We start from the raw sequence: 13,707 nt of genomic DNA on the forward strand, positions 1-13,707 counted from the left end.
AGAATAAAAAAAAACACGATTAAGAAAATTATACAGAACAATATTTTTTTGCATAATTTATTTCCAATCTTACCTGCTTATATGATAAAAATAAATCTTAGGTCAAGATGATTATATAATTTTTTCTGAAGCCTTATAAAGTCTTGTTATTTATGTGATGTATTTTTAGCTGTATTATATTCTTATTTTGCATACAGTGAATGATTTAGAAAAAAAAAAGAGTATTAATTCAATTATTAATAGAATTAAAAATAATATTAGTGTTAGTGGAATATTTGCAAGGATATTTGAAAATAATCGATTTCTTCTGCTTATATCATATATTTTTACGCTAATAAATATGCAGCGACGTTTTTTGTAATTAATGTATAATTCAGATAACATTTCGTGCAAAAGCAAAGCAGTGTAATTTATTTGCTAATGTTGTCGTAATATTGCTATGATAATGGCAAAAACATTTGCTAAATAAAATTTTGCTTGCGTGTTGCCATAATTTTACCAAATTAACATTTGTACTTTTGATAATAAGCAAAATTGTTTCACCTTTGACAAAATATTGTCATAATCAAATACTTTTATCATCACAATTGTTACCATAAAGTTACTGTAAAGTTACTCTACTACAGTTTGTGTATTCCTTTGATTGCAATACTGCATCAAATGAAGACTCATCTTGTTGGCAAATTGCTTGCAATATTTTAAGCAAATTTTCAGCAAAATGCCGGCAAAACGTTATTTAGGAAATGAATTACGCAAATTGATGTATATTGTACACGTATTTGACATGTTGTGTTATTTATACATAGGATATCCAAAAAAAGATTAAATTAATATATCTATTAAAGAAGTTGAATAAATTTAAAAAGTTTATATAAAACCATATCCAAAAATGCTATTAGAATATTATAAAATTATATTCAAAGATTAAAAAATTATAAAAGATCAATGAATTAATAAAAAAAGAGAAATAATCTTATTTTCAGTCAATTTATGATGTGATATCTAGCTTCAGTTCATGATTACGTTGCAAGTCTGATAAATGAAATCAGCTTATAGAACTGAAAAACATATTTGTTTTGCATATGAATATTATTAAGCACCAAGATTCGATTTGATCAAAAATAAGATTTTTTTTTATTTAATCTAATTTTATCGATAAATTTCACTTAATTGCAGTTCAGTGATTTGCTAACGAAACTATTCTCATAGATTATTACATAATTTCTTATTACATAATTTCTGATCTCGATTATTTATTAATCTTACAATTTTGTAATATTACAAATAAATAAAGATAATTTAGAAATGGGATAACAACTGACGTTTATTTTATTAATTTAAGTATAAGAATAAGTTTTGTTATTTACTTATTTATTCTTCATAATTCTTTAATAAAGTATTTTCAGATACGGATTCATTTAACCAATTATATAACGAGTATCCCGTAAGTTTTTGACAACCGATTTTGTATAAATATAACTAAACTGAATCGAAAAGCCCTCTACCATTTTGCAATTTTTGCAATGAACGAGTTAACAAGATATTTATTATTAAAAATCGCTGAATATTGGTTCTATATTGGAATATCTGCCATTTTGTACGGCCTCGGCACGAGATGGACTTGCTTCTCGTAAGAAGGAAAACGTCCAGGAATTCTGTAAGAATTGGTATATGTAAATCAAATAGGCAAATCTCTTAGAGATTTTCAAGTTCTTTCGGAGTGTGCTTTCTGAATCTTCAAATTTTTTTGACTTTCTATTTTATAATTTTTTCATATGTTTTTTTTTCTTTTTTTTGGAATGTGATTGGAAGCTAATCAATAATATTTTAGCAATAAAATTGTATTAATTGTTTCACACCAATATATTAGGTGTTGGAATTAATTCGTAGCGTTTTACAAGTGATGGGAAGTACTTTCATTAATGTATTTTTTAATGCTCATGTGAAATAAATAACATTCTTTCATTAAAAAACGCTACGAATTAATTCCAACACCTAATATATAAATATATAATTACGTATATTTATATATATATGTACGTAAAATTTTTTATAAAAAATCAGATCATTTAAATGAAAATGACAGATCTTGCTCGGTTTTTGCTGCCAATCTGCTGTCAAGTTATATCAGCAGACTTGCTCGGTTTCTGCTATCAGATTCTGTCAGCAGATTCTGTTTGATTTCTACTGCCTATAGTCTGTTTACATAGAATGTTAACAGTTTCTGTCGGCAGAACAGGAGCAAAATGCGACATCAGTTGTGATTAGTCTGCTAACATCTTCTGATCAAATCTGCTACTAGTCTGTTGATATTTTGCTATCTAGGATATTATGTAATATTAATTATATTATCGATTTGACCTTAGCACTTTATTGGAGAGACATTGTAAGGATAAAGATGTTTTTTGAAAGTGTGTGTTTTGTAAGAGTATACTGATTGTATATTGATTTTGCAAAACTTTCTCTTGCAAAAATATAATCAAATACATTAGTTTGATATTAATTTTTAATATACAATATTGGCAAATAAATTTGTAATTAAAATTTTATTTAAGCAAAGACATTTTACTATACATAATCAATACAATTAATAAAAAATAATAAATAAATAAAAAATAATTTCGCATAATTATTGTTAACAAAAAAGAAGGAGATTTCTAATAATATTTAATTAACAATAATTTAATTATATTTAATTACAGATTGTTTTACATAATCTGTAATTAAATATAATTAAATGAAATAATTTAATATTTTAACTTAATCAAATATGATAATTATGTAACAATCAATTATTGCATAATATTATGACAATTTAATATTGTACTATAATATATATTCACGTGTGAAAAAAATAATTCTGTAATTGAATAATATTTAATTTTTAATAAAATTATCATTTGCACTGAAACACAGTATCATCTCCAAAAGAGTACGAAGATACGAGTCTTCTTAAGAAATTGTTTTCTACTGCTGAAATTGTGAGATTGCCAACTAACAATGAGCATTACGGAAGATGATGTGCATTGTGACTCACTCTTACACGATTTATTCAAGTACGAAGTACCGCGTATACAGGTGTAGCAGGTCGACGACCATGCGCCAGGTGCGTAAATATGCGTGCGATGACTTTGCGCTATTTATTTCGATCATCATGCTCGGCACGTTATCGGCCGATCTTCCACGGAAAAAATTCTCAAGACTCTTGCAGATGTCTTTGCACAGCAGGGATTTATCTTTGTGTCGTACTTTGTGTAATAAAATTTTACGATTTTAACGCGTTTCTGACAATCGTTAGAAAATTGTTTCTAAGTTGTGCAATACGAGTTCTTGTCGTTATCCGATATGCACGTGATGAACTGTACAGAGATCTTGCAAAAATCAGAATAAAATAAACATAGTATAATATATGATAAAGTAGTATAAACCATGTGATAAAATAAAGTATACAAAGATATTATAATTTTTACAATTAGTATAAAAGAGAATTCAACGATGGAAAGAATAAAATATATCATGGTGTTTAGTAATAAAAATTTGACAAAGTGTGACATATATAGGTAGATGTAAAATCAGAAATTATTCTGTATTTTGTTAAAAATGAAAAAATAAAAAATCATTGCTTTTAATTGAAAATATTTCTTTTTATATATATATATATATATATTCTATTACATTTGACATGTAAACATGGCAATTTTAACTTAAGATAACAATAATATATTCGACAAAAAAGAGAAATGTTTCCTCGAGATATAAATAAACGAAGAAATGAACATCTATTCAAAAAGCGCTTGTACTATACATGGAGATGTGCAATCCAATTACGCAATTATTATCGATTGGTTATTCATTAAATTGCTATCTAAATAATTTGTACCAATTTTTTTGTCAACGTATTTTTCTTTTTACTGCAATCCACACTCCTTTAAAAATACATATATATTTATAATAGTAAAGTAAAAATATTATAATTATGTAGGATTATAATTACAATAATTACTAATACGCTATTTCTTTTACAAAATTGGCTCAAGTAAAGCAATTATATGAGATAATAAATAAGTTTCCAACAATAGAATTATTAATAACTCTAATTTTATAATGATTAAATAAATATTTATCATTTTTTTCATATTTTTATATATAACAAAAGATAATTCTATATTATCGATCAAATTTCGTTCCATCAATACTTTATTCATTGAAGATTATTTTAAATTACAGAAATCATTTTTTCAAGCAAATAATGTTAATATAAAAAAATTAATACTCCATATTTTTCTTTTTCTCCCTTATCCACTCTCCCTTTCTACTTCTATCTACATTTGCTTTTAATTTTATTCGTATTTTATCTTTAATTCTATTATACTATTTTTATTTTTCAATCCAAATTTTTGCTGTTCCTCAAATGAGAGCTTTACTGAGGCATGTTATTAACAATACTGTCGCGATTTCTATCTTCATGAAACTGGCAAAATTCCCGATTCTAGGCGTCAAACTCATCGTGTGATCTTTGTGATCAATACGATTGATGTGATCCATGTGATCCATGTGATCCATGTGATCCATGTGATCTCTGTGATTGTATATCGTCGTCGTGGTGTATGTTGAATCGCAAACTGTGCCCATAATGAGTTGCTCGCTTGATCCCGTAAGTATCCTAAAGTTATAATCACGTAGGTCCAATTGTGAGTACATGAAGATGGGCAATCTGTCGGAGAGAATCCACAAGTTGCCATTCCGATCGATCTATCGAATATAAATATAATATAAAAATATAAGAAAAATTATGACATAATAATAATATAACAATATGATAATAATAAATAACAATATGATAACAATAAATAATAAACATATGATAATAAATAATATGATAATAAATAATAAAATTAACAAAGAAAAGTAAGCAGTTATGGAAATAGATGAGAAGGAGGGTTATAAAATGTCACGAAATTTATCTGTAGATATATAGTTTTAGAACAAAAGTTTCCAGCCGATGAATAATTGTAATATATTGTATTGTTTAGACAAAGAATCTTTACAAATAAAAATCTAATATAAAAGTAAATAATATATTCTAGTATTTAAAATATTATGTTGATTATAATAAGAATTTTATTAACTTATAAGCTAAAAAACAGATAGACAAAAATTATTGTGAAATTATATGTTGATTGAAAACTTTTGGCAGCCACTGTAATTTACTTAAAATTTTGTAACTTCAATCTAACTTGGAGGCCTTGAATGTGCTTTTCAAATGATACAATTGAATTTGATAGTGAAATGTATTCGACGCGTAAAGTTATGTATTAGTTAGTAATATTCTGTATCCCTCGTCTATTCCATAACTGTAACTTTTTTCCCTCTTTAGTTTTTTTGTAAATTACCTTATGTATATCTGAAGAACTTCTATCTATAATTATTATCACTCTATAATTAATAAACTTGTAGAAGTAGTTATGTTGCAAATAAATATCTACTAAGTTATTTCAATAAAATAAAATGGTCCTTCTTGCCGCCTTTAATACAATAAAGAAATAGAGAAAATACATACATCAAAGATATTTTATTCGTAATTTCACAAATAATGAAAAACACGTACGAGGAGGATGAGAATTGCATTTTACCGAACTATTGTTGAAATAACTAATCACATTTTTCAAAAATAAAATGGCAATTATTTCCAGTTATAATTATAGGTCATATTTTTCTGTTTTCTTTTTAAAACTAATCGGAACTATTTCACGTTAATTAAAACTTAAAATTTTCCTACCGCAACTGATTTAGCAACTCATGATATGTGATGTGATGAGAATTTATTGAAGCTTGTGGTATGTAAAAGTAATTTTAATTGCTGCAATACTAATAAATTATTATTGATAATTAAGTATTAAGGTTTCAATAGATTCGTGATTACCTTAAGATCGTTGGGGAAAACCATGGTGATGTTATCCTGATAAACGTAACCCTGTTGCTGTACGGAAAATTTATTTTGCGGTCTCCAACAGGCGATTGTATTTAGATTCGTCAGCGCGTAAAAAAGAACTCCGGTCTTCGGGTCTAGGAAGCTGACACTGCTCTGGCCATTAGGTCCGCGCGACCCCAGCGTTTGGAATTCATGAGACGTTTCTAGGACAAACATATGAAATGATCTTAACGTTTCTACAAACATCTCACATGAAACGTCGGAAAACATTTCCTTGGAAGACCTTGTGAAATTCTAAACTATACGTTTTTTTTAAACAGAAGTCTTTGAAGTTCTTTAAATTGACTTACTCTTTGTTAAAAGATTGAAATGATTCTCAAATAATTAGCAATTAATGATCTCTTTTAGTTACTTATTTAAATAATGAAGTTAATTTCAAAATTCCCTATAAGAATTAATTAAATTTCAGCGGATTGTTGCTTGTTTTTGCAATATTTTTGTTGCATATGTAATATAAGAACATGTTGAGCAATTTCCAAAGTTCTTTAAATCATGCGAAAGATCAATGCACGCGAAATAAAATAAGGACTTGTTCGGCAGTCAAATGATTAATGGTTTATTATGCCTCTTTCACAAGCACATGATATATTTTTTTTAAACGTACCCGCAGCACTGGTACGTTGTGCATCGCGTAATAATCTTGTACTAACGGAGAATTCCATGCCACTGGATAGTGGATGATAGTACATGATGCTGTAGCCGTCATCAGTCGGTGCGAGAGCCATCCCAAACAAACCATCATTCCATTGGAACGATATTCCTGACACTTTAAATTCTCCGCCCTGAGAAAGACAGCATGAGCTGTAAAATTTCGCTCAAACGGTCTAGCGTATATCGCGACATATTAAAAATTTTATCTTATTGTATATCAAAGAGTAATTCTTAATTAATCAATTATATGTAAAATTATTAAATTTATTGCTATTAGTATAATTGAAGATTATTAAAATGACTGGTTACTATGAAATGGTATAACTTTGATTCTCAAATTTTGATATCACCCAGACAGCATGTCAAAATCGAGATATATTGAAGGAAAATATAATCAAAAGATAAACACGTATATTCTAAATCACACCGGATTACCATCGGATCTGGGTGGAAAGAGTGGTGCTTGACAAGCCAAGATTTGCGGAGGCTCCAGGAATAGACAACGAGACCCGGACCGCCGAGGTCGCCCAGATAACCGTACGAGTCCTCACATGAGTAATCCTCAACAGCGATGTTGGCGAACAGGGAATCAGTGGTCCTTTGGTCGGACGGTATCACGTATTTGCGCAACACGCGATCAGTCATCAGGTCGTAGACGATCAACGCTGGCGGCGCTTGCTGCTCAGGGCTACCCAGGATGTCCGTCAATCCTGTGTCCAGGACCCAGAGCCGGTTGCAACGATCGGCACGCACGCGAAACGTCGAAACGATCTCTGGCACGCCGGCGGCGCCATACTGATGGGCCTCCCAAGAGGGATACGGAATTAGAGGTGGTGAATCGTTCGTGTCTGAAAGCCAAGCTCTATATCGACGATGCCAACCCCCAAAGGAAAAGAGAGACTCATTGACAAAGTTCTGTTTGTTTTTCTACTCGATTGAAACAGTCCTTCTTGAAATTCTTCAAAATTATTTTCGATAATTAATCAGCAATTGTAGTACGAGAAAATAATTTAACCTTGCTGATGATAATTTAACCTTGCTCTATCCTGATCTATTTTTTTGATCCAAAATATAATTTATTTTCTTATTAATATTTTATTTTCTACCAAGGAAAAATTTTTTTCTCTGGTATTTGATAACAGATTTTTTTTTCTATGAAACTGATTTATTCTTTATTCTTTAGAGTTTTTTAATCATATTGATCCAAATAATATAATCGTATAGTAAATTTGAAATGTAAAGTTAACAAACATCAGAAAATTGAAAAGAAGTAATAAGGAATGTTTAAATCTGTTTTATATGGAAAGAATATTATTGATGTAAATATAATTAAGATATATAATTGAAATTGCTGATGAATATCTCTCGAATATATTTGTCTAAATTATAAAATACATTGTAAATGTCTTGTCAGACGAGCAATTATTATGCTACTTCTCGAGCTTTTTCCAAGTAAGTAATTGTAATTTTAAGAATACAAGATAATTACCGTTAAGTTTAATATAATTGAGACTTGCAGCAACCCCTTGTCTCCATCTAGGTACTGTGATGAATAGCCGATCGCCGGCCACCTCCAAACCTAAGGGCAGATTGTCCTCCTGCTTGTAATCTGGGAAGAGCCTCTTAATATCATTGCTCGGCCATTCATAATCGATTTGCTTCCATTGGTAGGCTACCCGTAGCTTATCGTTAATGGCGATTGTACCGTCCAGCAAGACGACCAGAAGCGCGATTGTGACGACGATCGACGACGCCCGGCACCGCATTGTCATTATTCTGATAAGAATATTATAAGCGATTTACCTCGCTATTTTTTCTTAAGAAATTAATATTTTCAGTTTGTTTAAAGTTTCTTTAATTGAAATTAAATTTGACATTTTAACATTAAATGTAAAATAATATTTTTAAATTAAATTTATAAGATATGAATAGTATTTAACGAATTTAATATTAATTTGGGATTAGGCTCGTGAGCTTTTAGATTTTATACATTGCTGCGTTATTATTAATATTTATATTTAGTTATTATTTTTGTTGTAAAGGTGTAGATAAAATTGATTTAAAAATAAGGATCAAATTTATGAAGGAGATAAATTGCAATTGCAATCTGGTTTCTCCTTGAAAGCCGCCGGCCTTCGCGGTACATAGTTACTGAGACTCGTTAATTAATACACACGCATGACTAATTGTTAAGTCACGGAAATGAGGTCTTTCTATCAACGCCCTCGTGAAAGATGTCGCAAGGCAACAATAAATGATAGATGATAAATACTCAATAATGGCGAACGCAAATGTAATGTCTCTTCTTGATCGTTTCTTACACAAAATAAATGCTTAAGATATAAATAAGTTTGCTAAAAAAATTTAAATAGTTTTAATGTATTTTAATAATATGTAATATAAACGTTAAGACATTTTTTAATTTGCCAATTAGATGTACTAAAGATAAAATATCATCATGTTTTAAAAAATATATATATATGTATTTTGTCACTTTATATTTATTATATTTGAATTTTTTATGTCACAATAAATTATTTTTTATTTAATTTATTAATCACAAGTTAATTATTTGTTCAATTTATTTATTTAACATTTAACTTTCAAATTTATAATATTAAAACTTAAATTTATATTTTGTTCTATTATTTACATAAGTTTTTACGTAACAATATTTGATTTTTAGCAGAAATATCTTATTTTATTCTAACAAGAAGAATTCATGTACGTTTAACAAATATCTCGACTCTTTTATGATTTCAATGACGTAACGGATCATATAAAACAAACGATACTTAAGTCAGTGCTTAGAACTGGGAAGTACTTAAATTTTAAAGTAAATGATAAATGTACACAAAAAAACATATTATGCATGAAGCATTGTTAAAGAAATTTATTTTAGATAATTCTTTAATGATTGTTTTTTCTCAAATTCTTTCATTAGATTTTTTAATATTATGAGATATCAGAAAACTTCAGATTTTAATTATAAGAGAAATCGAAAGTAAAGTAAACTGAAGTAAATTCAGAATCAAATTTTTTTCACAAAACACATTAATGATTGTTTTTCAATTATTTACATATTATTAAATAATTAATTGCAATAATTAATATTATAAATATTAAATAATATTAAATGAATCTAACACTAAATAATTAATCAATCTATCTTGCCTGATTATTCTAAAAATTTCATTTATGATATAGATTGAAATTTTTAATTAAAAAACTGTTTGTACCTTGATCATTTAATTAAAGGAGAACTTTATTTTTTTAATATATATATATGTAATAATTAGAAAGAATATTGTACGTATAAACTCGTTAGCAATATTTCTTTTGTGATATTATACAAAAAAGAAAAAATGTAAGAATAATTAATTTAAAAGTACAATATTAATGCTATTTACATTCAAAGAATTAAGACTTCGCTATTATCGTATATTTGCCATCATGGAGTGATTGCTGAAGAATTGTTGAAGGTCATTGCTGATCTTGTAGCGGATTTCTCATAGGACGTCATTTGTAATTTAAAGTAACGTTATATACTGTGATTTATTCAAGTGTATTATTATGATTCAACATCATTGAAGAATTTACGATTACTAGAAGCTAAAATTAAAGACCAAGATCAAACATAAAGATAAACATAAAGATTGATATTTATAACTAAAATTAAAATTAAGAATTGCGATTAATAATAAAAACAAGAATTAGTTTAATTATTAAAATCAAAATTTATATGGCTGATATCCTAAATGTTTATTACGTAATTAAAAAAAATTTACAAATTGAAATAATGCAATTTGAACTATTTATTTGCTTTAAAATATTTAATCTAATAATATAAATCTATAACAGATGTATTTATGAAATAAGTGTGTTCGTAAAAACTATTTATCTGCTCTTAAATTGTTCAATCTAATAATAAATTTACATACAAAAGAAGTATTCGTGAAATAAGTATTCGTAAAAAATATACTTGCGCGACAAAATGGTAGATTTTAATCATGACAATGTTATCCGTGTCCCATGAAAATCCATTCTTTCTCTTCGAGAAGAGAACAATTTCATTTTAGTGGAACACCGCGAAATGCGGCTGAATTCACCGCGACAGATTTTCTATGTTTAACAAGCGAGTGTAACACGGTTAACGGAAAAATAGAAAGCAATCGATTTTTCGACCGCTTTACATTCGACTCGCTGAATGATACAGCAACCGCGCTCTCATACCCGATATATGTATGTTATTTCATACCCAGAGAGTTACCTACATACGCAACATTTGTACGCAATAACACTATATAATTTACACAGGTATTATATCTCCGCGTTCCATCTAAATTCATTCAACTATTTATTCAATCGGATATATTTCTTAATACTAAATGTATCTGATCGACAACATATGTATAAAAAATTCTCGCGTCATTAAACCTTGTTTCTTTTATATAATATCGCTATCGTTGCATATAGATCTGTGTTTATTATTTAAACATTATTATATAAGTTTTAATAAATATTTAATTATTATAAATTATTATAAAATAAATATTTACTAACTATTACACAATTTATATTCAATATTTATTATAAAATAAATATTCATAACTTACGCAATTATTCATTCAATATTTATCGTTTATTGCTGCACTGCTAATAATAAATTAAACACCTCCAACATTACTCTGTCGCCTTCTCCCTATCAATTGATATTAATTCAATTACTATTACAATCATTCGCGCTATGCAAGGATTTTTTAACACAATCGCGCTTTTTTTGGTTATCGCAAACTACCGCAGTAGAAAAAAACACGTATCGAAATGCGGTTTTGCACTTGAATTTCGCTTCAAATTACAAGATTTGTGCCTCGAATAGAAAGTACGACGACGAACTAATGGCATAGCCTTGTAGGGCAAAGTATTCACGACGAAACAGTTTTCTGTCAAGTCACACGAGTTGTCACGGAGGAATTGCTGGGTCTTACATTTTACTTTTACTCGGTAAATATATTTTCGCGCGATTTTGGACGACCATCATGCAGAACTACATTCTGCCCCCGCAACCATTTTATTGCTAATTAAATATGCTAATCAAACTTGTTTCATTCCTCGACGGAAACAGAGCCGATCGGCACGACAGTTTGAAGTTAAACACAAAGAGAAGAATTTTACGAAATTCGAAAGTCGAAAGTCAATCAAATAATTAGGGGGAGTTTAATCATTTTTAAATAAATAATTAAAACATTTGAAAAAATAGTAAATAGTAGAGTTACAATGAAAAGTAAAGATATTCTCAAAATTTTTCATTAACGCGACAAAATCTACAAATAAAATTAAAAATTACACAATTATTATTATTAAATTGTAAAGATTAATTCAATGTATATAAGTTTTGATGTACATAATTATTGATTTTATGTAACAGTGTTACATAAAATTATATATTTTTAATTTATTCCTTAAATAATTTTTGATCATGTCATATTTAAATACCCTTAGACACCCTTTTTTAAATTCATTTTTATACACTCTTCGGATATCTTTAGCAAATCTTTTGCGTGTAATTTTACACGTGCTTGAGCCACTTTATATTTTAAACATTTTTTAAAATTTCTCATAATTTTATATTATACAATACTTCGGAAGAAATTTTCACGTAGCACAGAAAAAAGCGTAAAAAGGAGAAATTATTAATAAAGATCAATTATTATTTACACTCAATCCGTTCGATCCTAGGTGAACACTACACTTCGAACGATCGCTTCTCCGCGAGAGAGAACCGGAGAGGCGCGAGAGACAGGTTGAACCACGCGCATCGGTTAAACGCGACAAACTGTGAATTCGACGGCGTGGCGGTACGAATCTAACCGGTGTCGCACTCGGTTTTTCCCGAGGTATGAGCCGTACGGTACCGTTGGAGATCCGGTCGGCAAACTTGTCGGCCACGTCGTTCCGCTATGACAAAGAACGTGCGGGAAAAGAAGAGGGCCGAGTCTATCAATCGAGTTAATGAGCGAGGACAAGGAGTGATTGTGAAGAAATCTCGATCGATAATCCGCAGATGACGTGATTGTCAATTGACGCGAGGGACTCCTTGAAGTATCTTAGGGTCACCTCTGGGAATTTCATTGATCCAATTAACGCGCGAGGATAGCAAGCGAGAACGATCGCAAAAAGTCTGTAGAAGGATAATGAGATGCATATGTAATATGGAACTATCTTCGATTACACCTAAGACATGCTAGATAATATTATCTCCTCGGTTTTGGAAAAAAAAATTCATCAAAAAGTGACGAAGTATGAATGGTCTCTTTTTTTTTCAAAGATTAAAACATTTTTCTTAAATATTTTTTTCGTCGTTAAAATTAAGACGCCTCCAAACGATATGACCAACGTATATCAACCTGAACACAAATATCATGTACGTAACATAATCCATGTTGAATATTTAGCTAATGTGTGCCGAATTGATGTATACATTAACTATATCGTCCGAAGATGCCTTTAGGAATTTTTCGAATGTACTTACGTCAGAAAAATAATAGATGCTTTTGTAAACAACATTAGTTATATTAATGGTATTCCATTTGTTAAAATTATATATATGATTGATGATATAAAAGATATACATACAACACACACACATACAAAATATATTACGTATTTCAAATAAATAACAAAAAATACTGTAGGGATAATGAAGCATTCATAATTTTTTTGTGCTAATATTAGCAATTTTTAGATTGACCTTAAATTAGTAAAATAATAAATATATATTTATAAATCATATGAGACGTATTAATGGTACCCTATTTATGACAACTACGTCGAAGTACATAGATGAATCATGATGTGGATTTAGAAATCGTGACGTATATACAGATAACTATATGTATATACACATAATGTATATATTATCATCTAATTTTTCAATGATAAATAATTATTTCAACAAAAACTTAAAAAATAGTGAAAAATTCATCTTTCGTAGACTATATGCAACTGTTATTATCTATAATTATATTAGGTGTTGGAATTAATTCGTAGCGTTTTACAAGTGA

General features: G+C 28.6%; 1 protein-coding gene across 3 annotated transcripts; it reads right to left on the bottom strand.

Annotated features, from left to right (window-relative positions):
• Positions 1-3,883: 3,883 nt before the first annotated feature.
• yellow-b (L-dopachrome tautomerase yellow-b) lies at positions 3,884-12,622 on the bottom strand. Of its 3 annotated transcripts, XM_087411343.1 has the most exons (7): positions 12,362-12,621; positions 11,260-11,345; positions 8,133-8,419; positions 7,079-7,491; positions 6,597-6,774; positions 5,924-6,135; positions 3,884-4,752 (listed from the first exon to the last, which is right to left on the bottom strand). In XM_087411343.1, exons 3-7 carry the CDS (start codon positions 8,413-8,415, stop codon positions 4,408-4,410), a joined length of 1,431 nt encoding a protein of 476 aa, XP_087267469.1. In that variant the 5' UTR covers positions 8,416-8,419; positions 11,260-11,345; positions 12,362-12,621; the 3' UTR covers positions 3,884-4,407. The 3 variants fall into 3 exon arrangements, with proteins under 3 accessions (XP_087267469.1, XP_087267470.1, XP_011051457.2); XM_087411344.1 differs by lacking the exon at positions 11,260-11,345 and having other exon boundaries at positions 8,133-8,450; positions 12,362-12,622; XM_011053155.2 differs by lacking the exon at positions 11,260-11,345 and having other exon boundaries at positions 12,362-12,616.
• Between the last annotated feature and the right edge of the window lie 1,085 nt (positions 12,623-13,707).

Source organism: Acromyrmex echinatior, chromosome 11, assembly GCF_024713525.1.
Source record: "Acromyrmex echinatior isolate Ae372 chromosome 11, ASM2471352v2, whole genome shotgun sequence".
NCBI classification, from domain to species: Eukaryota; Metazoa; Arthropoda; class Insecta; order Hymenoptera; family Formicidae; genus Acromyrmex; species Acromyrmex echinatior.